At 33.3% G+C, this 26,503-nt stretch overlaps 2 protein-coding genes across 6 annotated transcripts; one reads left to right on the top strand and one right to left on the bottom strand.

Annotated features, from left to right (window-relative positions):
• The first annotated feature begins 1,374 nt into the window (after positions 1-1,374).
• LOC116004315 lies at positions 1,375-5,531 on the top strand. 2 transcript variants are annotated; one of them, XM_031244305.1, is made up of 3 exons: positions 1,375-1,668; positions 3,899-4,696; positions 4,807-5,531. In XM_031244305.1, exons 1-3 carry the CDS (start codon positions 1,659-1,661, stop codon positions 4,839-4,841), a joined length of 843 nt encoding a protein of 280 aa, XP_031100165.1. In that variant the 5' UTR covers positions 1,375-1,658; the 3' UTR covers positions 4,842-5,531. The 2 variants fall into 2 exon arrangements, with proteins under 2 accessions (XP_031100165.1, XP_031100164.1); XM_031244304.1 differs by lacking the exon at positions 1,375-1,668 and having other exon boundaries at positions 3,635-4,696.
• A 7,932-nt stretch (positions 5,532-13,463) lies between these two features.
• LOC116004312 (E3 ubiquitin-protein ligase BIG BROTHER-like) lies at positions 13,464-18,590 on the bottom strand. Of its 4 annotated transcripts, XM_031244300.1 has the most exons (9): positions 18,487-18,518; positions 17,831-17,940; positions 17,515-17,734; positions 16,886-17,117; positions 16,323-16,357; positions 16,183-16,227; positions 14,581-14,708; positions 14,009-14,117; positions 13,464-13,903 (listed from the first exon to the last, which is right to left on the bottom strand). In XM_031244300.1, exons 3-9 carry the CDS (start codon positions 17,656-17,658, stop codon positions 13,850-13,852), a joined length of 747 nt encoding a protein of 248 aa, XP_031100160.1. In that variant the 5' UTR covers positions 17,659-17,734; positions 17,831-17,940; positions 18,487-18,518; the 3' UTR covers positions 13,464-13,849. The 4 variants fall into 4 exon arrangements, with proteins under 4 accessions (XP_031100160.1, XP_031100159.1, XP_031100162.1 ...); XM_031244299.1 differs by lacking the exon at positions 17,831-17,940 and having other exon boundaries at positions 18,487-18,590; XM_031244302.1 differs by lacking the exon at positions 17,831-17,940 and having other exon boundaries at positions 17,515-17,673; positions 18,487-18,576.
• Between the last annotated feature and the right edge of the window lie 7,913 nt (positions 18,591-26,503).

Below are 26,503 nucleotides of genomic sequence, written 5' to 3'. Positions count from 1 at the left end.
TATATATATATATATATATATATATATATATATATATATATATATATATATATATATATATATATAGATATATATAGTGGGGTTAAATTATATATATATAAATATATTAGATATAAAATGTAAAATATAATAATTAAATATTAAATATAAATATTATAATATATATAAATAGGCTAGGCCTACGGGCTTGTAGGCTAGGCTTTTAAATATAGGCCTAGGCCTATTTAACTAAATAGGCTTCTAATTAGGCCTAGGCCTGGCCTTTTTATTAAATAGGCTAGGCCATGCTAGGCCCTAAGTAGGCCAGGCCGTAGGCCCCTATAAAGGGGCCTAGCCTATTCCCACCCCTAACTGGAATGCACAACAATGTGCTTTGGAAGGCATAACAATGTGCACTGGAAGGTAAAGAATGCGCACTGGAGGCACAAAGATGTGAAACAATTATTGAAAAATTAAATTTAATATAGGATCTTCAACACAAATCATAAACAACCATAAATTATAAATAAACAAACAATATTCAACTCAAATTAGTAATTACTGATCAAGATTAATTGATTTTTTAAAAAAACGTTTGTCATCTACAATTTTAAAAATAATGCTTTGGAAGGCACAACAATGTGCACTGGAAGGCAAAAAAATAAAAAATTAACTTACACAAAATTACAATAATGCCACCATATTTTTTTTTTAAATCTCCAATTTTGACCCTTGATCTGGACTCAATCTACAGATATAATTTCATCCTATTTCTCACCTAAGACAATTATTTCACATGATCCTTTACACACACACACGTGCACTGTTTTTTTTTTAGTTAGCCGCATAGGCGCCCGCCTAGGACGTCAATTTTCGAATGCTTCCAGCACATTGGCTCCTTCCAACACTCCATATCTCCACCAATGGATGCATTCGGTTGTCTTCCTTCCATCAGTCAGTGAGATCACACTATCCTTCATCACCCGAAAAAGAAGATCAACAAGATGTTCATTTGAATCAAGCATTAATCCTTTCTTCTGTGAAGCAAGCTTTTCAATGATTTTTTTTAGCTTGATCAACTTCAACTCTTTTGCGCTTGCTCTCATGTTCAACTTCTTCATCCCTTAGCCTATGTTTCTTAATCTCCTCATTGCGAGTGGGTATCTAATCATCTTTCCTCTTTGCTTCCCATTTCTTTGTCCATAGAGGAAGATTTTCAGGTATGAACTTGTCACCATTGTCGTCCTTGTATAAAACATATGCAACAATTTTGCCTCCAGGAGTGATGGTAGCTTATTCTCCTATAGCCACAACTTTGGCTTTGCATTTACCCTTTACTTCCCCCTTTTTGGCATCATTTGCAAATTGTTTAAGGGAGGCAAACACTGAAAGGTTTTGTCTAATAAGGAGATGAAAGGTTTTGTCCAATAAAAGTCCAAACCTGTCATTTTCATTTGGGAGACAAACCATTTGTGGTACAAACAACTGTAGGAAGACATTTGGGATTTCTGCTGCATTGATGGTCTGCAGCTATTTAAGGACCTCAACCTCTCACTGCTCAAACATTCAGTCTCATACACCATCCAGAGAGTATAGAGTAAAAGTGAGGGAAAAATACAGTTCACTCAAGCAAAGGCAGCACTCAACACAGTTCATTCAGGCAACAACAAACACCAACTATGGCTGGAGGTTAGATCCTATATTATTCAGTTTTAATCTTACAGTTGGTATCAGAGCAAAATATAATCTCTGCCTAGTTGATTAGTTTGTTTATGTATGCATTGTTTTGAATATTATTATTCTATTAAATGCATACATATATTTATGCCTTGCATTTTTTTTCCGAATATGTACATATATATCTAGATTTCATATGTGTATATACCTACATAAAAATTTATCCAAATTTTTTTTTGGAAAATATTATTAGTGATTTTTCGAAATATAAAGGAAATATAATTTCAAAATAAATTTATAAAGAATAAACATACTGCCTTACTACTTGTTCGCTGGAGAATCAGTCTCCATTCGGTGGCGAAGTCAGAAATGCCAAAGCTGGGTTACCGGCGGTGGCGTTATCACTGCTTCTTTTTTTTAGGCGACGCCGGCGACAGAGCTTCGAGTTGCAGCGACCAAAAGCAGCGGACGGCGGGCGACGGTGAAGCTGGGTTCGGCGGATGGCGATGGCGAGGAATGGGCTCCGGCCAGTTTCTCTTCATCTCCATCCGGTTGCCGCTACCGTCTTCCTCTTTCCGATTGCTTCGGTCTCCATTCTTTTTTTCGACTCTTTGTTCGCTGGCTGCGCAAGGGAGCTAATTGATACAGAAGTTAAATACGCTAGGTTTGGCTTGGTTTGGCTGCTAAGTTTAAATAAGAATGATTATTATTTTTTGGGCCTAATGGAATGGGATTAATAATATGGGCTTGGGCTAGCTTAAAATTATAATAGTCTATGGTTATGGGCTTGAGCCTATTTTGATGGATCAAAGAAAATTATTGAACTATTGAAGAAGAATGATAAAGGGAAATTGTATTAGTTTGGGTTTGGCCCAATTCGGCCAAGCCCATTATACTTAAAAAAAAAAAAAAAATATATATAATTGGGCCCATTTAGATTGTTTAAGTCATTTGGACATGCTTTAACTTTTGGGCTCACTATAATTATATATGGGCCTATTTTATTCTTGGGCTTGTTTAAGTATTTTCCTACATCATATTTGGACTTCTTTTATCTTTAATTGTTCAATTTAATTCCTCATTAAATTATTATTCAATTTTGAGCAAATATTGAGTTCTACATTTGCTATATGAATTTTTAATTTTGAGGATTATATTAAATTGTTTAAGTATTGCAATTTAATTATAAAGTATGAGTTAATAATATGCATAATCTGAGCATGCTATTTGTATTTGTTGCAATAATTATTTGATTGTTATAATTATGCCTTTAGAAAAGCATGTTAATTAGGATGAATTTAGAGCCTTCTAGGTCTGAATTAAATGTTTATTATGCATGATATAGTGCTTTTTAGGTGAATTTAGAGCCTTTAAGGATATATTGAGCATATTATTACTCTTCGGTTGTGTCTATTTAAGGGCACATTAAAGAATCACAAAGATAGTTCACCCTATTAAAAGCCTTATCCATAGGTGAACCGACAATCTTATAGAACTCTCAAACGATTTTACTTCAAACATGAGAACACATGAATTAGGGAAGTTTCTTGGGGAGGAATACTAGTTCTATGGCCCTGGCTTAAAACGCCTTGCTGGCTGAAACTGTCATAGTGCCTTCAGCCATATTGCTACTAGTCCCCTTGCGACGCTACTCTGTCTAAGGAGTTGGTTTTTAAAGGAGCCTTAGCACCTACCAACTTTCCTGGGAGTATACCTAAGGATTGTCTATCATGATTTGGTTCAATTTGTTTGTTAGGATTTTCTTGCCAATGTGATAATATTTAATTTTGGTCGATTAAAGAGTAGCCACAGCATTTTCAATTTACCAAAATTACATCTTAAGTTTTACTCACATAAAGTTAAGGCAAGAATATTGTGGTTAACTCTGCGTAATATGATAAAATTTCGCCCACAGGCAATTTTGTTGTATTTGTAGTGTTAATTAGGATGAAATACGAAACTATGATCATAATTTACCCACAGGGATTATGTATCGGCATATAGTTTGGTAGTTTTGTCATTAAGGGTGGTAAATCAAATAAAAATCGTACTCATTCTATTTCCACCATTCAGTCTTGATAGATTCATTGTGCGTAAAAATTTAGCCCACAGGCAATTTTTATGGCATACGAGTCTATCTTTTGCATAACTTACATTGGTAACAATATGCACTTTATTCTCTCTCTCTATATATTTTTGCCTCGAAAAATTATAACCAAGCATTCATTGTTACTCTTTACAGCAACTCTACCCGTCACTCAAACCATAACTATTGATGTTCCTTTGCTTAACGACGATAATCACAAAGAGTGGAAAGATGCTATTCTCCTACATTTGGGATTATTAGAGTTAGATTACGCTGTTCTGAATGAGGAACCCTCCGAGGTTACTGCAGAAAGCACTGACGAAGCCAAGCAGCTTCGTGCACGATGGGAGAGATCCAATCGGTTATGTGTGCACCTCATTAAGTCAAAAATTTCGAGAGAAATTCGTGGTTCCATTGAGGAAATTCAGAAAACCAAGCCTCTGCTCAAGGCCATTGATGATCAATTTGTTGACTCAAAGAAATCATCGGCAAGTACTCTAATAATGCGATTTATCAACCTTCGTCTTACCACTGTTAAGGGCACGCGTAAACACATCATGCAAGTAAGGGATATTGCAGCTCAACTAAAGAAGCTGGAAATCATTTTACCAGATACTTTTGTGGTGCATTTTGCACTTAATACCCTTCCTCAAGAATATAGCCCCTTTAAGATTTCTTACAACACACATAAAGTAGATTGGTCTATCAATGAGTTGATAACCATGTGTGCGCAAGAAGAACAAAGGCTTATGACTGAGATTGGGGAAAACGCTCTAATGGCCACAACAAAGTATAAAAGAAAATCTGGAAAGTCCAAGGGATCCACCGTAGCAGCTAAGGGCAAACTGCCCCCAAAAGTTGACATTAAGAAGATACAGAAGTGTTTCTTTTGTAAAAAGAAGGGACACATGAAGAAGGACTGTATCAAATTCAAGAAGTGGATGTCCCAAAAGGGTAATGTTTCCTCTTCTTTTGTATGTTTTGAATCCAATATGTCAGAAGTTAATACTAATTCTTGGTGGATTGACTCTGGTTCAACAATCCACATTGCAAACTCCTTGCAGGCTATGACAAATCTGAGACAGCCAACGGGAACTGAGTGTAGCATCTTCTCTGGAAACAAGATTGCATCACCTGTAGAAGCTGTCGGAGTTTGTACTTTAATTTTGAATAATGGTTTCGTTTTGACGCTAGATAAGACATTTTATGTTCCTAGTTTCTCTAGGAACTTAATTTCAGTTTCTAGACTTGTACCCTTTGGATTTAAATTTGAATTTAATGCCAAGTATTTCAAGTTATTTCAGAATTCTACTTGTATTGGCACTGGTACATTATCTGATGGTCTTTATCGTCTTAACTTAAAGAATGTTTCAATTTATAATTCTTTACATGTTCAAAACGGCACTAAACGATGCAGTATTAACGAAAATTCCTCAATGTTATGGCATCGGAGATTAGGTCATATCTCCCTTGAGCGTATTAAAAGATTAGTAAAGGATGGAGTACTTTCTACTCTAGACTATACTGATTTTGAGACTTGCATTGACTGCATTAAGGGTAAGCAGACAAACAAGTCAAAGAAAGGTGCCAATAGAAGTTCAACATTGTTGGAAATTATTCATACTGACATATGTTGTCCTGATATGGACATGCATGGTCAGAAATATTTCATCACCTTCATTGATGACTTCTCAAGATTTACCTATGTGTATTTACTTCATAATAAGCATGAAGCATTGGATGCCTTTAAATTATTTAAAGCTGAAGTTGAAAACCAATGCAAGAGGCAAATACAAATAGTTAGATCAGATAGAGGTGGTGAATATTATGGTAGATACACTGAAAATGGACAAGCACCAGGTCCGTTTGCTAAATTTCTTCAAGAACATGGGATTGTTGCCCAATACACCATGCCTGGATCTCCGGATCAAAACGGTGTTGCTGAAAGAAGAAATCGGACTCTTTTGGATATGGTGCGGAGTATGCTGATAAACTCCACACTTCCAAAATCACTGTGGACTGAAGCACTTAAGACGGCAACGTATATATTAAACCGTGTTCCTTCCAAGGCTGTCCCTAAGACACCTTTTGAGCTATTCAAAGGTTGGAAACCGAGTTTGCATCATATGCGTATTTGGGGATGTCCGTCTGAGGTGAGAATATACAATCCACAAGAAAAGAAACTTGACCCGAGGACAATTAGTGCTTTCTTTATTGGATATGCACAATCTTCTAAGGGTTATAGGTTTTATTGTCCATCACATACTACTAGGATAGTGGAATCAAGGAATGCTAAGTTTCTTGAAGATGACTTGATTAGTGGGAGAGATCGATTTAAGAACTTAGTTCCTACTTTTGATCATATCGACTCTCACCCTTCTACGTCATCTAATGGAGTTGTACTTATACGCAGTGTTCCTTCATTAACACCCGCGGTTATACAACCCACCATTGACATTCCACAAGTTGCTGAAACTCAACAATTTCAGGATTTACAGCAAGTTCCTGAACCGATACAGACTGAACCAATTCAAGAACTACCCTTAGTTCCTGAAGAAGTAGTTGCCCCGCAACCTTCTCAAGGTATCGGTGGTTCAACATTAAGACGGTCTACTCGGATAAGACGTTCAGCATTACCTAGTTATTATGAATCGTATCTACAAGAATCTGACATTGGAGCTGAAAATGATCCTGAAACTTTTTCACAAGCCACGAATTGTGAACATTCTGATTTGTGGTTAGAAGCCATGAAAGATGAAATGAATTCCATGAAGAGTAATGGAGTTTGGGATCTTGTTGAGTTACCTAATGGGGCCAAGGCTATTTCTTGTAAATGGGTTTTTAAAACCAAAAGAGATTCATTAGGTAACATTGAAAGATACAAGGCCAGACTCGTTGCTAAGGGATTTACTCAAAAAGAAGGAATCGATTACAAGGAGACTTTTTCTCCTGTATCAAAGAAAGATTCTCTTCGAATTATCTTGGCTTTAGTTGCACATTTTAATCTTGAATTGCAACAAATGGATGTGAAAACTGCCTTTCTTAATGGTGATCTAGAAGAGGAAGTTTACATGAAACAACCTGAAGGATTCTCTTCTAAAGATGGTGAAAATTTAGTATGCAAGCTTAAGAAATCCATATATGGCTTAAAACAAGCCTCCCGCCAATGGTACATTAAGTTCGATGGGGTTATTTCTTCATTTGGTTTTGTTGAGAATCCCTCTGATCATTGTATATACCATAAGGTGAGTGGGAGCAAAATTTGTTTTCTAGTTTTATACGTGGATGATATCTTGCTTGCCGCTAATGATATGGGGATGCTTCGTGACGTGAAACAATTCCTTTCTAAGAACTTTGATATGAAGGACATGGGTAATGCATCTTATGTCATTGGCATAAAGATTCATAGGGATAGATCCCGGGGCATACTGGGTCTATCGCAAGAAACCTATATAAACAAAGTTTTAGAAAGATTTCAGATGAAAAATTGTTCACCAAATGTTGCTCCAATAGCAAAAGGAGATAAATTCAATATGGATCAATGCCCTAAGAGTGACCTGGAGAAAGAATCCATGGAGACTATTCCATATGCTGAAGCAGTTGGGTGCCTTGGATACATTCAAGTATGCACGAGACCAGACATTGCTTTTGCTGTTGGAATGCTAGGACGATATTTGCATAATCCAGGTATGGACCACTGGAGAGCTGTAAAAAGAGTTTTAAGGTACCTCAAAGGTACTAAAGATTACAAGCTTGGATTTAGGCAGACAGATAACTTGGATGTTATTGGATATTCTGATGCGGACTTTGCTGGCTGTGTTGATTCTCGAAAATCGACTTCTGGGTACGTGTTTATCATGGCTGGTGGGGCTATCTCATGGAGAAGTGTTAAACAATCTTTAATAACTACTTCTACTATGGAAGCCGAGTTCGTTTCTTGTTTCGAAGCTACTTCGCAAGGTGTGTGGCTTAAGAATTTCATCTCTGGGCTTAGAATTATGGATTCTATATCTAAGCCGTTAAAAATCTATTGTGACAACTCAGCTGCAGTCTTCCTAACTAAGAACGACAAAAGTGGGAGTCGAAGCAAACACATCGACATCAAGTTCTTAGCTATTAGGGAGCGTGTTAAAAGAGAAATTGTGGTCATTGAGCACATTAGTACTGAGTTGATGATAGCAGATCCCTTGACTAAAGGCATGCCTCCATTTAAATTCAAGGATCTTGTTGAAAAGATGGGACTTTCGCCCAATTTGTAATTTGTATACATTCAGTTTTAATGAAATTCTTTTGCATTCAGAAATTTTCTCATTTTTGTGTACACTTTAAATTCATTGAGAAAATATTTAGGTTGGATTTGAAATAAACATATGGTTTATTTTCATTAAGTTCTTCTTGTTTCCTAATTAAGTACTTGAAAGCAGTTTGCATTTGATCATAATGGATATTACTCGCACTAATGAAAACATATCATTATGGTTGGTGTTATTCTATTCTTTAAGTTTAATGTTTGCACCAAGTGGGAGAATGAAAGGTTTTGTCTAATAAGGAGATGAAAGGTTTTGTCCAATAAAAGTCCAAACCTGTCATTTTCATTTGGGAGACAAACCATTTGTGGTACAAACAACTGTAGGAAGACATTTGGGATTTCTGCTGCATTGATGGTCTGCAGCTATTTAAGGACCTCAACCTCTCACTGCTCAAACATTCAGTCTCATACACCATCCAGAGAGTATAGAGTAAAAGTGAGGGAAAAATACAGTTCACTCAAGCAAAGGCAGCACTCAACACAGTTCATTCAGGCAACAACAAACACCAACTATGGCTGGAGGTTAGATCCTATATTATTCAGTTTTAATCTTACAAACACATCCATAATTGTATCCACCTTCTCATGAAAGACTACCAACACCATCGCCAATCGCTTGCACATTATCTCGTAAGTCCTTAGTGTCATTTTTATTTACCTCCGTCCATTGTCCTCTGATTTGTGAGCATATCTTCAAGAAATCTCCACATCTGTGTTGGCATGGCCTCGAAATAATTTAGGGAAAGAAATAGATTCTCCCTAAATTCACTTCATCTGTCCTTGAGGTCTTAGCAGTGTTTCTTTGCAAGTTCAGCAACTTTCTTGTGGTAGTCGCTTCAACATTAATTGTTTCCTTTTTGTAACTATCTCCTTGGCTAATTTCCTAATAGCCTTCATCACCCTTTTCATCAAAGTTCGTTACTCCTAAGCCATTTACTTGATGAGAGAAGCAATTGGGCTTTGGCTGGTTGGTCTAGGAAACATACTGAGAGAAGGAGTTTCATTTGCATTAATTTCAAAAAAAAAGAAAAAAAAAAAAGAAAAGAGATTATCATATTCCATACCAGATGGTGTTCCCTTGTTTCCACCAGAGCTGGGTGAAGATTCTAACTCTACAATGATTCCCTCCTCATCACAATTTGCGTCCTTATCCTGTTCAACATCTTGAGCTACCTCTTGTTTTACCTCACTGTTTGAATCTTCAACCTCTTGAACAGTTGATGGTTGAGGTGAACTGCTCGAAATCTCTACTCCTCAGCCTACTTCACTGCTCGGTCCTTCAACCTCTCAAGCATGTGTAAAACTAGATAACTTTTCAAAATGGCAGCCAGTTCACTTCTCGTAAACCCTGTTGATCTCTTCGATGTTTGTGGCTACTGGAATGGAGGTTATACCTAACCATTTGAGAGAGAATTCTTCTTCTAGTCACATCCTTTGAAGTCCTTCCCCAATATATCCAGTTTGGACATTCGCCACTTCTGCCAACTTGTTAATCTCAACATTTCAACAAATAGATCATCATCAGTTGACATAGTGCTATCAGCATCCGCAAACATAGCTTCTAGTATATCTTTATAAGCCATTTTCATGGCAAGATGGGCATCAACTCGAACTTGCTAAATTATGGGGTCATCTAAGGTTGCCTCACTATCTGCACTTTAACACCCATTTGGATACATTATCAACTACTTCTTGAATAGTGGTGCCAATAACTTCTCGGGTAGGTGATTTGGGAACCTCTCGAGACTCTACTATTTGGACAATCTTCACTATTCGTTACCCCTCAATGGGTGAATTCTCGACATTCTTCCCCTTAGACTTCTCTGCATTCTTGACTTTGGACTTTTCGGTCACCTTCCCTTTCAACTTCTCGGGCAGTGGTGCCTTCTTGGGTTGGCTTTCACCTTCCACCATCATCTTTCTTTTTTATTTTCTTGGCAACTTCAACCAAGGGAACGTTTGATGAGTTTTCTTCCATAATATAGCATTCTTCTTTGGTGTGGATGTTTGGCCTTTTGAAGTGTGGGGCTTTGTAGTGAAGAGATGAGCATTCTTGTGAGCTGGAACCCATAGGTTGAGTGCAACTTCCTTCATCCTTAATAGCTTAGTGACCAGAAAATCAAAACTAACATTCTGAACTAAGGTTCTTGCAACCCTATCAACAGCTTTCTTAATTAATGAACTGCCTTAGAAAGTTAAAAATTACAAAGGCCCAATCCACCAAATAGTTGGTCAGAACAACACTCAACATTGAGTATTTTTCCTAAGTCTAAAAGAGTAAAATGAATTGGGGACTAAATTTTCTAAGTCTTTTGGTATTATCAAAATCTAATTTACACTTATTCCTAACAGAAACACAGGATTATAAGAAGGAATAACAGATGTAGTGTGGGTGATGGGAATTACATTCGTATTTGGAATGATATATAAATGGCTACCTAACTATACAAATGTTGTTGTGGCAACTCATTCTTTTCATTATCTAGAAAATGCAACAGTGGCCTCTCTCATAAGTGATCAGGGTGTTGCATGGGATAAAGAATCCGTGACATCTTCAACAATTGGGATACTTCTAGATTTCTCACATCCCATCTGGGACTGGACTTGGATTTCGCCTTGCCATCAATTCGAACTTGTGACCTTAGCTCTGATACAAATTAATGGATCTCAACGCTGCATTATGCTCACTTTCTAGTGGGTCACCCATCTTGTGACTATCGTAAGTCAAGCACGCTTAACTACAAAGTTTTTTGACTATTTAGTTGTTATATCCTACTTAAAACCAATGGGTGATAAGTATGTGAGCATTAACCATTTAACAACATCCCTCCATGGTAAGTCACAGTGCCACGTCTCGAATGGAGCAGGGGCTGAACTCGGCCGATGCCCAACACTTTCGAATGCACAAAGATCTAGAAGTTGAATATTCCCCCAAAAGTGAAAATCTTCTTTTGGCAAGCTTGCACTTCTTGTCTTCCCACTACTAGTTTACTTCATCAAAACAAAAAAACAAAAATTGAGTGCTCCAACATATGCCAGATTTGTCAAGAGGACTCTAAAACTATTTTTCATACTCTTGTGCAGTGCAATGTTGCGAGGGAATGCTGGAGTAGGATGAACAGATTTATAAGTCCAAATGATTGTCAAAATTCTACTAATTGGGTGCTAAAAATTTTCCGTATTCTCACAAGAAATGATATTTCCATTCTAGTTATGTTGTGCTGGAACATCTAGCTATGCAGAAACGACGAACTTTGGAAAAATATTTCTACTCCAATTGTGCAAATTGTTGAAAGAGCATTGACATACCTAAGGGATTGGCAGGAAATGGCAAAAAGAGATGAAGGAAACTTGCCTAATCCAACTGGTCCTTCAGTAAGGTAGGAAAAACCTCAAGTGGGCTAGCTCAAACTTAATGTCGATGTTGCAATTGATGTGAATGGGGAAGAATGGGATTAGGATGGATTTTCATGGACGATCGAGTAAACTTCCGAACAACAAAACGTACTCCATGGAAAGGCGTCTACTCCCCAAAGAGGTTGAAGCAGTTGTCATTCGTGAAGCATTAAGCTGGCTCAAGGACAAAGACTATGAAAGAGTGTTAGTTGAGTCAAATGCTTTAACTGTTGTCTAGGGCCTTAGATCTAACATTGGAGAGTCCTCTTTTGATTTACTTTTGATGGATATTAAAGACTGATTGAGTCTGTTTACTCATGTGTCTATCTCTTTTATCAAACGATATGTGAATCGGGCTGCTCATATTCTAGCTCAAAAGTCTGTTTCTAAGTTAGTTTGCGAGGGGTGGAGTGGTCTTCATACCCTCCTTGTTTTCTTTATAATGTTTTGTTGGAAGAAAGAAATTAATAGACGAAATGGTTTTAGTTTCAAAAAAAAAAAAATTTAGCAGCTTTTTTTTTAGTACAACTGACTCTGTTTTCTCAACCTACTGAAGTACAAAAAATCAACAGTCGCCTCCACAAAGGCTCGAACCCGCTCTCTTCTATGTGAGAGTATAAACCAAGTACCACTAAACCACAAGATCTTTAACAAAAGTAAGTAGTTATTGTATTAGGAATTTGTATATTTATTGGGATAAAATTAACGCAAATTATATTGTGGACCATGATCATAGCTGATACTGCAGCTGTGTTGAACGGATATTGCAGTTGCGTTTAAAAGATACTGCAGTTGTGTTGAAAGGAAATTGCAGTTGCACGAAACAGAGACTGTTCATCCGTTCAACACAACTGCAGTATCCGTTCAACACAACTGCAGTATCTTTTCAACACAACTACAGTTCCAAATGGATGACACGGTCTCTGTTCCGCACAACTGCAGTTCCCTTTCAACACAACTGCAATATCAACCATGACCCATGGTCCACGGTATAATGAGTGTAAAATTAATGTATACACATTCAGCCAGCCATGTATAATTATAAATGCATTATGACCATGACGAACGTACGGCCTCTGGGTAAGCCATTCATCAACGACATTTTTTCTCCTATATTCTATTGCTTTAAGGTTGTTGCAGGCTAGCTAGCTTATTGTATTTGCTTGCAAATTTGAAATTTCTCTTAGTTTAGGTCAGAAGATAATTTCGTAGTTAATGTGATAATAACTTACCTTTTAATTCCCAAATTTCACAAAAATGATAACAAAAGCATAAATTCAAAATTAAAAACAAAATATGGTCAAATTATTAAATGAGAATTAAATTTTAAAATGCCAGAATAGTTAAAAGTTAAATAAGAAATTTACTAATAAGTAATTAGGTTTGCGTTAACTAATTTATATTGGCTATGACTAGCTAGTATGCAATTGCATGCTATGGTAGGGTGCGTGTGTGTATTTCAATGAACAATTCAATTAATTTAGTGTAAATCGATTATTGAATGAAATTAATCATTAAGACTGCCACAATCATAGAGTTAGGGGATATTTAATTTATAATTTTGGATAATGAAAGACTAATACAGCCAAATTATGAATAATTGAGAGAATAAATTTTTTTTTTTTAAATATACAAACAAAACAATAAATAAATAGATCTTTTAAATAATTAAACACGTTTTCTTTTAAAAAAACAAAAAGTAAGTTAATAATAATGAGATATTCAGCAATAATCAAGCTAAAGTCCCTCGACTTTTTATAACATTTTGATTTAGTAAAAGCCATATTATGTGTTTTTTTTTTACCAATGAAAATGTTTTAATTGTTTAACATTTTGTTTTATTTAGTGACCTTGTGGTCTAGTGACACGAAGTGGCTCGCCCAAATGGAAGGTCACTCCGGTGTACTTCAGTAGGTTGAAAAAATAGTTATGAACAGACGGTATTGACAGAGTAAGTAGTACCCAAAAAAAAAAAAAAAGTTAAAGGAGAGATTCTTAGCAGTGAAAAAATGCATGGAAATAAGCATTTTCCATTCAGCAAACAAGTGAATCTTCAATTAATTTCAAACAGCTTGTCCACATATCAGATGAGTACAAATTAAATGCAGAAAATCTTTTAGACAGGATTGGAAGGAAAGGATCGGTAGTCCAATCACACGAACCCCTAAAGTTATCTGGTGAAATATTGAAAATGTGGAGCAATATAGTCTGTGGTGCATGCAAGCTCCAACAAACTCCTTTAATTCAAAATGCTGCAGGTTGAATTGGTTTTACATTCTACATGGTGCACCAAAGGAAAAGGAAGGAGCAAAACTGTTCAAAACCTTAGCTTGAACAAAGACGAGGCGAGACGTTTGAAGTTGGTACCCAACCCCTATGCTGACGGATTAACAAAAACAGCTTCACCTCTTTGATGCATCAACAACCACCACCTCTGTGTAACAGACCGGGCATGCCTGTTACATTAGGACAAGTTTAGCAATATAATAAATAGCCTAGCTAGTTTTTGCTAGACCAAGCATTATTATTATTGGGATCATATATGGTGATTCATTGATTACTTTGTTGATGCTTAGCCACTTGCTGCCACAACTAGTATGATACACGTGTTTGCATGGAAGAGTGATTTGTCGGTCACCTCGTTTGTATTCCATCTGGCAGATTACACACCTGTTGAGAAAGAAACCAAATTCAATATGTTCATGAAAAACAGATAGTCATCAATAGATGGAAAATCCATCTAGAAAAATGATGACTCCTTATTAAGTTAAGAGTCAAACAAACAAATGAAAAATGAATTCTGCCCCAATATATATGTAGGATGATGAAGATAATCCTTTAGAGATTTTGATTTCATGCCATACACAAGGATGTAACCTGGAGGGATAAACAATTGTATACTGATATGTAGATGTGCGGGTATATTTATTTATGTTTCAGGTCAAATAGCAAATAGTCAACAAATGCATGAAATTGATACTTATAATTCTCTAAGAATTGGATTAACAGTTTAAGAAATTTCACTGCATATCTGTTTTCTCCAAACTCTCTTGACAGGTATTGAAGTGAGTACTGACAAAATCCACAAAATTGTATAAAGCCACTCAAGCCTTTTAGAAACTCATTATCTGACCTTTCTTTTCTTGATCTCTTTCTGGAAAATAAGCCACACTTGAACTTTGTGACTGGAAGTAAAGAGATAAGGTCTTGAGAAAGGCCTCTGCTTTGTGTCCCAACTGCCTCTCCCAATTCGAGTAGTTCCTGTGAACCAATGGGCAAATCTATAATAATTTATATACATACTCCATAAATAACAGCATAAACATTAAATAGTGTGGGGTTCTGGCACTTATAAAGAAAACAGGAGTTTAATGCTAGCTAAAATCTTGTATAAAGTACTGCATCCAAGCAGTTATCCATAATTACTGTTTGTTATATAATTTTTTCTATCTGGTTCAGTTTCTACCATAAAATTCAAAACAAGGTCCCATTGCTTTACATGTCCTGCCATTATTTTCTGGTTGTTTGTCATATTTACTTTCAAAGAGTTCTTGTTAACAACTCGTAATTTGATCCTATCTCAAACAAATATCCAGCAAGTAATTCCCAATATAAGAGTGAAATCTCTAGATACTTGAAAGCCAGAAATATGGGCCACTATACATCATTTTCTTTGTATTCTTCCACTAATATTCTTAAGATATTTTATTTGCTACTTTCACAAAACATATAAAAAGATCTTCGCAGGCTCAACCCTAGTCATTAGAGGTTCATCTTTGACTCAATATGTAAATTATATATATTTGGCTAGTATTCCTCCACACAAGGTAAAATAAAGTGACAGGAAAATGATTGGGCTTCTAAATATACTTTATCATCCTCATCACCTGAATTCAGAGGTCAGAAGTAACAAAGAATTTCTGAATAGTTTTCATTTTCAAAAAAAATAAATAAATAAAAGCAAGAAACTAATTAAGCAAAGTGTTTAGAGTATGTAACTTAAAGGTGCAGAAAGGGCAGGTTGAACCTTAGGGTCCAGAAAGACCAACAAGACTTGGAAGAAAAGTAGTTGTTGCAGTTAATAAACTGAGGCATTCTTAAGAAAAAGAATGGACAACTTTTTAAAGTCAATATGCTAACTGCTTGTAGAACAAATATTAAGAGTAAGACACTAATCACCAAGCAAGCCATAACTATAAGGTAAATGACTAACCAAGGCCGTAGAGATTAGGGATGATAACGAGACCAACATGGTTCCAAATATCAGCAAAACTCCCATCCTTCTCACTTCTTAGCTATAAAATCAACCAACTAATTTTATTTGTTAGATATATTACCTCCATTTCCATTGGCCTCTCACCAAGCATATAGTTTTAGAAAGTGCACTTTATCCATTTGAACCTACCTATTTCTCTTTCAATTTATAATATTGACCTTAATGTAGTTCTCTTTTGTGCCTCTTAGCTGTCTTTTAAATGCAAATAAAATATGTGGAATTAATGGATTCCATTTTGGGTGCTGTTTTCTCCCTGCAGATATTAATCACCCTTTATCTTCCTTTACTTTGTTTTATTTGCCTTTTTTTTTCCTTTTAATAAATCATAATCCTCCTAACTCATTACAAATCCTAGGATGAAAGACAGAAGATAATTGGTGTCTGAAAATGAATTATCAGCATTTATATAACAAATTCAGACAGTTTAATGATGCAAATTCTAAATTTTAGATGTTGAACCTCATAGGTCATGTTGTCAGGATCAATATTGTCTTGCCAAACAACCTGCATCAATTCAGAAAGAAGAGTGAAATTTTTGTTTTCATTAGAAGGATGTTCCATGCTAGTAAAGTCTGAATGTAAGCGAGAAAACTTCTTACCTCATTATCACAAGTATTCTGATAAACTCGAGAACCTGCAATACAAACATATTTAATATTGCATCTATCATAGTCATGACAATCTAATTTCTCAACAAAGGTACAAGAATGTAAGATGCCAAAGGCTTTTAGTAATTAACAAATTTCATGCATGTTACAACCTAAGCACAAAGATAGGCAGAATAGTGCCCTATATGTAACTCTGCATTTCTAACTACAATGCATCTATCAACAAATATAAGAAACTTGAAACCAGGGAACAAAACTGCTTGTTTAAGCATTAATTATTTAACCTACAGGTTAGCATCCAAAATATTCAGTTATAGGACTCCTATAAGCAGAGTTGTATCTACTACTCCAAATTATCTAAAACTAATGAAGTTACTATTGAATGCACAAAGACAAGAAATCATGCCTCACTTGAGAAATTATACAAAATCCCCATAAAACAATTCCATTGAATTAAGAGAGACAGTTGCTAAACTAGTCCGTGCCAGTCAAAGAAATGAAATGAACTATTTCCTCAGCCTTTCAACCAGAGCAAATGGAGAAAATGAACTCACACTCCACAGAATTAGCATGCGAGGTGGAGATTGAATTGTCTTCTCGATGCATATTTGCTGCTACTACATCATTATCAGCAAGTGTTTGAGAGTTTCCAATATGACAATCTTGTCCATCATTTCCACAAACTTGACCAGTCACAGAATAACCAGGACTATAATCATAATAAGAGAAACTTTCAGGTTCAGAGAACCCAAATTTGTACAGATTGGTATTAACAGAAGAGTTCTCCTGCACAGAACACAGAAGGTTAAAAACTGTGTTTAGGTGTTGTCAAAAAAAAAACTAATTATTATGCTTAAGAAGATATCCAAATTTACAAGGAGGAAAACTAGTACTTCAATAGGGAGAAATAACTATGTTAAAAAAGAGCAAATTAACTTAGTCACATCAATACCAGAAATATATCTCCAATAATGCAACAATTCGTATGCCAGCAATACTGGATAGACACAGAATGTCTTCCATTATTGGCTTATAGGCTAAGAGTCATGCCATTTTGTGAAAGGGCAAAAATGGCACTACAGTTGCTTTACTCTCCCCGATTCAACATCAGCCCATTACAGCATTTATAGTCAAGTTGGAATGGTCATATTGCTAAATATTCATAAAAGATAAAACAATGGACCTGAGCATATGGAACATCAGCAAAGATATAGTTCAAATGGTCATAAGCCATCCCTTCAAAGAAATCCATGAAGCTTCCAATTGAGTCATAAGGCAAGGTTGTGTCTGTGTATTGAAATTCCATTTGCAAATTCCAGCTCATCATTAACTAAGTGCAACTCTGTAACGGTTACCCTTTTATCAGTAAGAACTGAAACACTCAAGACACAATTTCCAGTGATCTGTCAGTGTAAACAGGCAGAAGAAATTTTTTTTAGAGTTTTTATTACTAACATGCAGTACTAAAATTCTGGGATGGGTAATTTTGGATCACTCACGAATTCGCTGGCCAAATAAGGGAAAGAACAAGCAAAGTTTAGATTTAACAACTGGAACAGAGAATACAATAAGCCAATCATTCAACCACTCTGAAATAATAACACATTTCCTGCCAAAATTCACGTGCAGGATAGGAAATTCAGTAGACAAACCAAAAGCAAACAAATAAATAGAATAAAATAAAGCAAACAAGTAAAAAACATAAAAGGAAAGTTAAAATGATAAGGTTCATTCCATTTGAGTATTCATAATTCTACAGTTCATACGTCGAAGAAGAGCGCAAAATCATGAAAACTACATAATGAAAAATCTAAGAGAAAGAGTTAGAAAGTAACAATTCTCACATATACGATCATAGATTACACATATTTTGACAGCATTTGATCCATTGCCACACTTCCTTTCATTTTGAATGGATTACTGATGGAAATGAATACGAAATTGAGTGCGGGAAAAAAAAAGATGATATAACCGTTCAATGCGCTCTCTCTGGATCTCTAGAAAGCAATCAAAACATGCAACGATAAGAAGCTTAGCTGAACCGAATCAAATCGGTTGATCAATCAAAGAGAAACAGCAAGCGAATTAAAAATGGCTGAATCTGAGAAACAGGGAGAGCCATTGAGAGATTAAAGAACCGACATTAATTACTCACTTTTTTCAACGCCCGCCGCTGTCTTCTTCAGCTCATCAAACTCTCTCTCTCTCTGTTGTGTCTCAATGTGAATATCGCATGAAAGAGAAGGGTGTGTGTAAGTGTAATATATGTAGTGCCTTCACCTTTCTCACTCCTCTGTGTACGTCATTTTTTAAAGGAAGGTGGAGACGTTTGTTACAAGCTAACACTCAGCTTTCTCTATAAATTATTTTTCTGTAGTGTATATCGGTCCGATCAATATCGTGTCAATAATATTAAATATTTTATTTGTATTATACGGTAAATAATATATTTGATATTATTTGCACTTTTTCATAAATTAATTTATTCTGAGGTTACCAAATTAACAATAATCAATGGTAAGAGTATATATATATATATATATATAAACATGTTATGTGTAATAAAAATGCTTAATAAACAAAAATAATGATTAAATTATATGATTAAAATAAATGTAAAACTATACATCATCTTACAAATATTATAAAAAATCTTATAAAAATAATATAAATAATTAATATTGTATAAATTAAAAAATAAAATTACGAAATAATTTGTACATATATAAGAAAGTAGACACTGCGCGATGTTATTTAACGGTAATAACAACTTAAGGCAATCCTTATACCATGGACCAGGCGATAACAACCCTGGTTCATGGGTAGATGAATTACTAGTTTTTCACGCGCATTGCACGAATGAGATAATGTCCAATGTTTATTATTAAATAAATATTTTAAAGTATATCCAATACAAGATTATATATAAAAGATGCTCATGCATATATATGTAATTAATTGTTGAATTTGTTTATTTAAATCGTTAATTCAAAGTTTATGAATGCAAGATAATATATGAACGATTGATTATAATTGTCACTAAAATAAATGTTTGCAATTTTGTAAAAATGTTAATCTAAATACTTAGTCTAAAAATGATAGTATAAATAAATACTACTTTTTCGTTTGAATTTCTCTAAGCCTTTTTAATTCTCTTTCGGATAGCATTGCATTGTTTTTATCTTCAGTACTTGTTTTTTTTTAATTTATTTATTGGTATTTGATAATGTGTCATGTGCAATTGAGTTATTGTAGTAGTATAGAGGACAACGCCATGCAATAAGATTATGATGTAGGAAGTTGTAGATTTGTCTCGTTTTGTTTGTATATATGACTAAGATCTTAGTTGTACTATAAATTATTGATCTTGCAATCACCTATTGATATTTGACAGTGGTAGTTTTCCCCCTACATGTTTCTGTGTTGTGAGATGGGTGTCGTACATTCTCATGTGAAAGTATTGAACAAAATATTAATATTTATTATATTTGTAGAAATTTAATGAGTAGTACATTTTGTTCTAGTTTTATAACTTGTTTACTTGATAGTAACAACAATACCTTTGCAGATAGTCCGAATATTGATGTTACAATATGTCCAGTTTCATCAACAGTTTGTACATCCATTTTGTACATGTTTATTTTGAAGTTCATAGTTTTGGAATTAGTATGAATGAGTGTATTTATGAATGCTGCGCTGCAACGATAGCTATTTCTCAAAAAAAAAAAAATTATGAATTTGAAAGATTGATTCCAACAATGTTGTAGTCTCAGCCCTCAGCATCTTTTCAATGCATCAAGTGTGTAACAATGTTCTATTGTCCTACATTAACATTTTTAATAATGAGTTTTAAATCAATTTATTGGGTTATTTGAATGTATTTCTTTGTTAACAAATTCTCCCTAAGTAGTTAATATAATTGGCTTCAAACTATTTTTATTTTTTTTCCATGTTATTAACATAAAATTTGGTAAATAAATATATAACATTATTTTTTAGTATAAATTTGATATTTAATTACAAGATAGTGTAAAAAGAAAATAATGAACAATGTAGTGAATATAATTAATTAATAAATTTGAAGGTAAGGAATCTTTACATTGTAGAAAATATAGACAATATAACTCATAAAATTATATCTTTTTTTAAATTTTTTGATAATAAATATTTTTTTTGAATAAAGGCATTGTAGGCATCAAATTATAAATTAAAGAATACATATGTATTATTTTTTTTGTTTTTTTTTGTAACTACAAATTTATTTAATTTAATAAGAGTAACAGAGTAGGGTACTTATTTTTGAATAATATATACTCTAACATATTCGTAGTATATATGTTCAACAATTATGCCAACTTTGATTGGGATGGGGTTTGAACCTAAGACCTTACTTATATAAATTAATGGGTAAGTTAAAAGTTAACGGAATATTAACGGAAAAGAGAATATTTAACGGAAAAATTTAATGGATAATCATATAACTAAGGATAAATTAGGAAATCTCAAGGAAAAATATAAATCTAAACAATCTGAACCATCCATTTGATTTAAAAATTTGACCGTCATTTTTTCTACCCATTATAGGCCAGATGTTGTGAGTTTGTGCGTCTTGTGTTATGAAATTCTGTATCTTAAGAGTATGAATTTTGTACCTAAAATAAATTAGTAATTGTGTCTTATGTTATGAATTTATGTGTCACTTGTGTTAGTGAAATTTTGTGTCTATGAACATAAATTATGTATCTAAATCAGATTTGAAAAATAAATAAATATATAACATGTGTATGTGTCTTGTGTTGTGATTTTTTGTGTCTTGTGTTATAAAATTTTGTATCATACGTACGGGTATAAATTTTGTACCCTTTTGTTCAGATCCAAGGTCCATAATGCTATGGGTGCAAAATTGAAAACTCAGAATGCATCTAATAATACTAATATATGTTTTTTGGGTGAAGTTAAATCATTTATCTGACCAACTTGATTGGATGTTTCCCCACAATCTTATATCCTCATCCATATTATATTATTCATTTCATTTTACTAGAGGTATCAATTAAATTAAATTGAATTCTCTCTTTTTAGTAATAGTTGTCTAAATAAAAGTTGGTATTGTCGTCTGTAAATGCAATCTAATACTGTCTTGTACTTACATTTCTCAAATGAAAATAATTTTTAAATAAAAAATATATGTGCTATATATGAAAATTAAATGACAGTGAAGTTACATTTTTGGTTGTTTTGTTGGTGCTAGTCTGAACTTTGATGACCAACTTGCATAAATTATATAATATGTGTGCCTAGACAGCCAAGTGAGCCAACCACATAACGACTCTATTATATATTAGTTGAGAACTTTTGCTCCATTCTCAATTTTTATATATTTTTTAATTATACCACTCCTCAAGCTAGAAAAATCTCGTTAGCCTGAGCAACCTCAATAGTGAAATTTTTGTTTCAAGTTTTTTGTGAATCCGAGCATTCACCTTATCATTATCCATTATTTCACTCAATCTCAAAAATTCTTCTCTCCATTAATTTTAAATTTTTGTTTGTAAACCTACCATTTTATTCCACTAATTTTTAATTCTTTCTTTATTTATTATCATTCTAAAAATTATAATTATAATTATAAATTTGATAACAATATTATTGATAATAATAAAATAAATAAATAATAATATTATTGATAATTATGAAATTTTAATTTAATTGATAATTATTAATTTAGTAACAATATTAAATAATTTTTTTAAAAAATTATAGAATATGTTATAAAACTTAAATTAATTTTAAAAACGAAAAAGAAGCTGGTCATTGCAAATGCAATGGCCATTTTAAAAAATAATAATAAATAAATAAAGTTAATTTAGAGTGTCCGCTAGCTGGTGAGCACTTCGAAACGTCCAAGCACGTGCCTGCTTAGGCGCCCGTGAGATCGTAGTTTCTTTTTTTTTTTTTTTTTTAAATTTCTGCCACAAACTAGCTCATTGTAGGAGGAAGATCCAGTCAAAAACTTGTCTTTCCATTAGCCAAAAATCAATGCATAAGTTTTTTTTCATATGTAAAAGTCTCCCCAAAAATCACTATTGGGGATGCTCTTAGGATGATTTATCTTTTTATGTTCATTTGCTCACTAAGATCACAATACAAGTTTCATCCCTAATAACACACGAATTTCACCCTAACACATATTCAAGTAGTAATTACGAATTTTCTTCAATCATCTTCATACTCATTTAATATTTATTATTAATAGTTCTTAGTTTTGTGTACTATGCCTTAAGTACAAGCAACTCATGAATCATATTACTTCCAAAACAAGATTTTATATTGCAAGGCGTTGGGTGCAAAGTTGCAAACTAGGTTCATAGTAGGCTTATGAAACTCATATAAAACATGTTCCACATAACCACTAAATGAAAATTTACTTTTTCTCGCGACGGCATGAAAGCCGGTTGCTCAAAACACCTTGCCAGAGCTCATTTTTGCAACTAGAACCAATTCATACATAGACCAAGTTGATTAATTAGACAATTGATTTAATAATTAGTCTCTCTATATCATTTTATGTGTCTGATTCGATTAACAAGATTTAATAAGTTATTTTGAATTCAATATTTCATAACATTAAGTTTAGTATTAGTACTTTCAAAAAAAAAAGTTCAGTATATAAAATTTAGAGTTAATATCCAATATAGTCATCGACTATAGTGGTTTTACTCAATTTAGTCCTAAGTGACTTTTTGTACTTTATTTAGTCATGGACTTTAATGATTTTACCCACTTTAGTCATCTGTTAACATTTTTGTTTGTTGGCTGTTAATAACAAGGTTAACATGGTAATTTCATTACACTTTTATTTTTTACTAGATTAATTATCTTTCCTAATTTCCCTCATTCTTCACAAAACTCCTGATCAAGAGTCTGTTCTCCCTTTTCCTTGAACATGATTTCCATTTCCATAATCTGTTTGACAGAAATGAAAGGGCTAAGTCATTTATATGCTCAAATATTAACCATTGCAAACTAATAATTAATGCTGCACTTGGATATAGATATGATTTTTTCATCCATTGTTTGAGAAACTAACTACTCCACATATTACATATGTTGTGGATAGTAAACGCTCTTCAGAAATTACAGGCAATAAAAATGCTAGCACACATATGGAAGTAATTTTATCTTTTCATTTTCTTTTTGGTTGATCACCTATATCCCAGCTGAACTGCCTACCTGCACTTGTGCAATGAGATTCCCCGCATTAATTAGCAATGAATCACATTTCTCCCTTAACTACCAGATTTTGCTCGCTTTCACATCAACCATCCTTCATTCCCCAATCCCTCCCAAACCATTCATTTCACAGTATACTTTCTTCTTTAATTTTATTGATCTACATGCTAAAAAATAATTTTTGTTTTCAATCCATATTTCCGAAAATACAACATAAACATTATTCCTTTATTCCGTGGATGTTTGCCAAACCAATTGTATATGATCATTTACATCATAGATCAATTAAGCTACCCTTTTTGAGGAAGCAAGGGGGGAATTGCATAGATGATGAAGAAGAGGGAAGGAAATTAGGAGAGGTAATCAATTGACAAAAAATAAAAGTAAAAATGAAATTACCATGTTAACCTTACTATTAACAACCAACAAAATGAATTCTTAACAGAGAACTAAATTGAGTAAAACCATCAAAGTCGAGGGTTAAATAGAGTACAAAAAAATAGTATTAAAAAAATAGAGTACAAAAAGTCATTTAGGACTAAATTGAGTAAAATCACTATAGTCGAGAACTATATTGGGTATTAACTCATAAAATTTATATATTTAGAAATTACATTAAAAGTACTAAAAGACACAAAAATTTAAATTTAAAAAAAATTAACAACTAATAATAAAGAAAATAAGCAAAGAAAAAAGAGTTGGTGTTTCGCAAAAAAAAAACAAAAACAAAAACAAAAACAAAACAAAAAACAAAACAAAACAAAAAACAAAAAAAAACAAAAAAAAAAAAAACAAACAAACAAAAAAAGAGTTGGTTTGACAATAGTATACATGACAAGTAAAATGGGGCAGATGAAATATAAAATTATAAGTTTGATTCATCATTAAAATTGTCTATTGGTCTTCTTGGTTGATCGAGTTGATCAATTATGGACAATATATGTGGTTTACTTCCTTGAAAACCTTTGTTGGTTAGGATTACAGGATGAGCTTATACACTAAACCTTCAAATAGCGATTACGGTCTTTCTTATAAATAAACTATATTGTTGTTTGCATTGCTAAATATTTTTTTTATTCTTAAGAGCAACCCCATTAGGAATTTATTTGAGATTTTTTTTCACAAATGAAAGAGAAAAGCTATGAGTTGGTGGAGAAGAGAGAAGAGAGGAAGAGAAAATAACATATTTACAAAGAGACTTGATTTTTTTTTAGACCCACAAAATTTTTTTAAAAATAAAAATAAAAATAATCTCGTTGGTTTGTGCACAGCTTAAATCATGATTTTTCTTCTTCTTCTTTAATTGTGACAGCAATTTTTTTAATTTTTTTTTTTTTGTTGTTTTTCTCCCATTTTCTCACTCTAAATTGCATGCATATTCGGGTACAAGTTTGATATCATCTTGTAAAGTAGAGTAGAGGCGAGAAATCTGAGAAACGAGAATTAATCTGAACAAAGAGAAAAGAAGAAATTTGGATTCAGACAGAAATCAGAGTTGGATCACACATAGCGCGTGAGCCACTGACTGCCTGACTGTGTTGACGTGCTGGAGATGCACGCGAACTCCGTTAGCAGTAAAACCACGCACGGCGGTGCCAGATATTACTATTATATTGCTCGCACTAGCTTAGTTTAGTAGTTAAGTAAACAGTATTATTTAAAAAAAAAAAATTAAAGTTTAAAATTTGACAGCATCAATTTGAGGATTATGCTCCTTTGTTGACACAGGCATTTAACTTTGTCTGTTGAGCTACTAAGTTACATTAATTTATCTTCTCTAACATATTCTATTGGATCGAGACGTAGGAATCTTTTAAAATTGAAGGGCAATCATTTTGGGAGAAGATTCTATCACATCGATCTACTACCGGTCGAGACTGGACACGTGCCGCGCGCCGGCGTTTTACTGCTCGATACGTTGCAGTTGGTGACCGGAAACTTGAATTATCGGTTTCCAAAATTTAATATGGAAAAGCTGTGGAGGCGTGGTCCCCACGTGATGATTATTATTATTATTTTTGTGAAAAAGAGGAAAAGGGAATAACCGGTTTTCTTGTTGCTTACTTAATCTTTGGTGAAACCGAGGGTGGCCCGTGGGGGCAACCAGGTTGCTACGACTCTTTGCTCTGTTGCCTCATTTGGTGATGGGTGAAGTCTGGATCAATTCATACAACATAAAAGTAGATAATGTGAGTATAATTATGTAATATAATTTCTTTTGATTTTTTTTTGAGAATAAATAATTTCTTTTGATTAAAATTATGAGATCATTATATTCATGATAATAATAAATATAGGTTGGAATCTGTGAAAATAATTGTCATGTGTCAATGTATGTACAAATATTGTATATTTGCTCACATTTTTTAATTCTATTTTTTACTTTCTATGATATGATATGCTTTGATTGCTTAATATAATGAGTTATAATTTTTATCAATTCATTTTTTCTTCCAATAAAATTTGAACACACATGGAATAAAAGTTGGGAGTAGATTTTTAGAGTCCAAGTAGTATTTTTGATATTTGATAATACGTAAAAATGCACCCAAGAATTGAAATTCTAAAAGGCATTCAAGATAGTTTCACTTTTACATATCATTGACACAAATTTTTAGTTTTATTTTACCTACATTTAGAAAAATTTGTAATATTTATCAAAATGTCACTGTATTTTTCTAATTCCAATTGCTTTAAAGTTATTGATCTTTCTAGATTGGTGTATAGCATTATTCCATAATTTTATTTTTAATTTTTTACCTAAGAGTTATTCTCACTTGATCATATTAATAATTTAATATATTATCATATATATAGGCATTCCTAAATAAATAGGACTCATGTGCAATAATTAAAAGTGAATATATATATATATATATATATATATATATATATATATATATATATATATATATATATATATATATATATATATATAT

The sequence above is a fragment of the Ipomoea triloba genome, chromosome 14, assembly GCF_003576645.1.
Source record: "Ipomoea triloba cultivar NCNSP0323 chromosome 14, ASM357664v1".
NCBI classification, from domain to species: Eukaryota; Viridiplantae; Streptophyta; class Magnoliopsida; order Solanales; family Convolvulaceae; genus Ipomoea; species Ipomoea triloba.
The sequence above is the reverse complement of the archived record's forward strand: the minus strand, read 5'-3'. Positions and strand labels throughout refer to the sequence as shown.

Excerpts from the sequence above, each read along its gene's own strand:
- LOC116004315 (XM_031244304.1), top strand. The coding sequence starts at position 3,778 with ATGGCATACGAGTCTATCTTTTGCATAACTTACATTGGTAACAATATG. Across the intron at positions 4,697-4,806 it reads GAAGTGGATGTCCCAAAAGG|GCTATGACAAATCTGAGACA; the intron begins GTAATGTTTCCT and ends AACTCCTTGCAG.
- LOC116004312 (XM_031244299.1), bottom strand. The coding sequence starts at position 17,658 with ATGATGAGCTGGAATTTGCAAATGGAATTTCAATACACAGACACAACC. Across the intron at positions 16,358-16,885 it reads GCATGCTAATTCTGTGGAGT|GTTCTCGAGTTTATCAGAAT; the intron begins GTGAGTTCATTT and ends TTTGTATTGCAG. Across the intron at positions 13,904-14,008 it reads AGTGGCTAAGCATCAACAAA|GCATGCCCGGTCTGTTACAC; the intron begins GTAATCAATGAA and ends CTAATGTAACAG.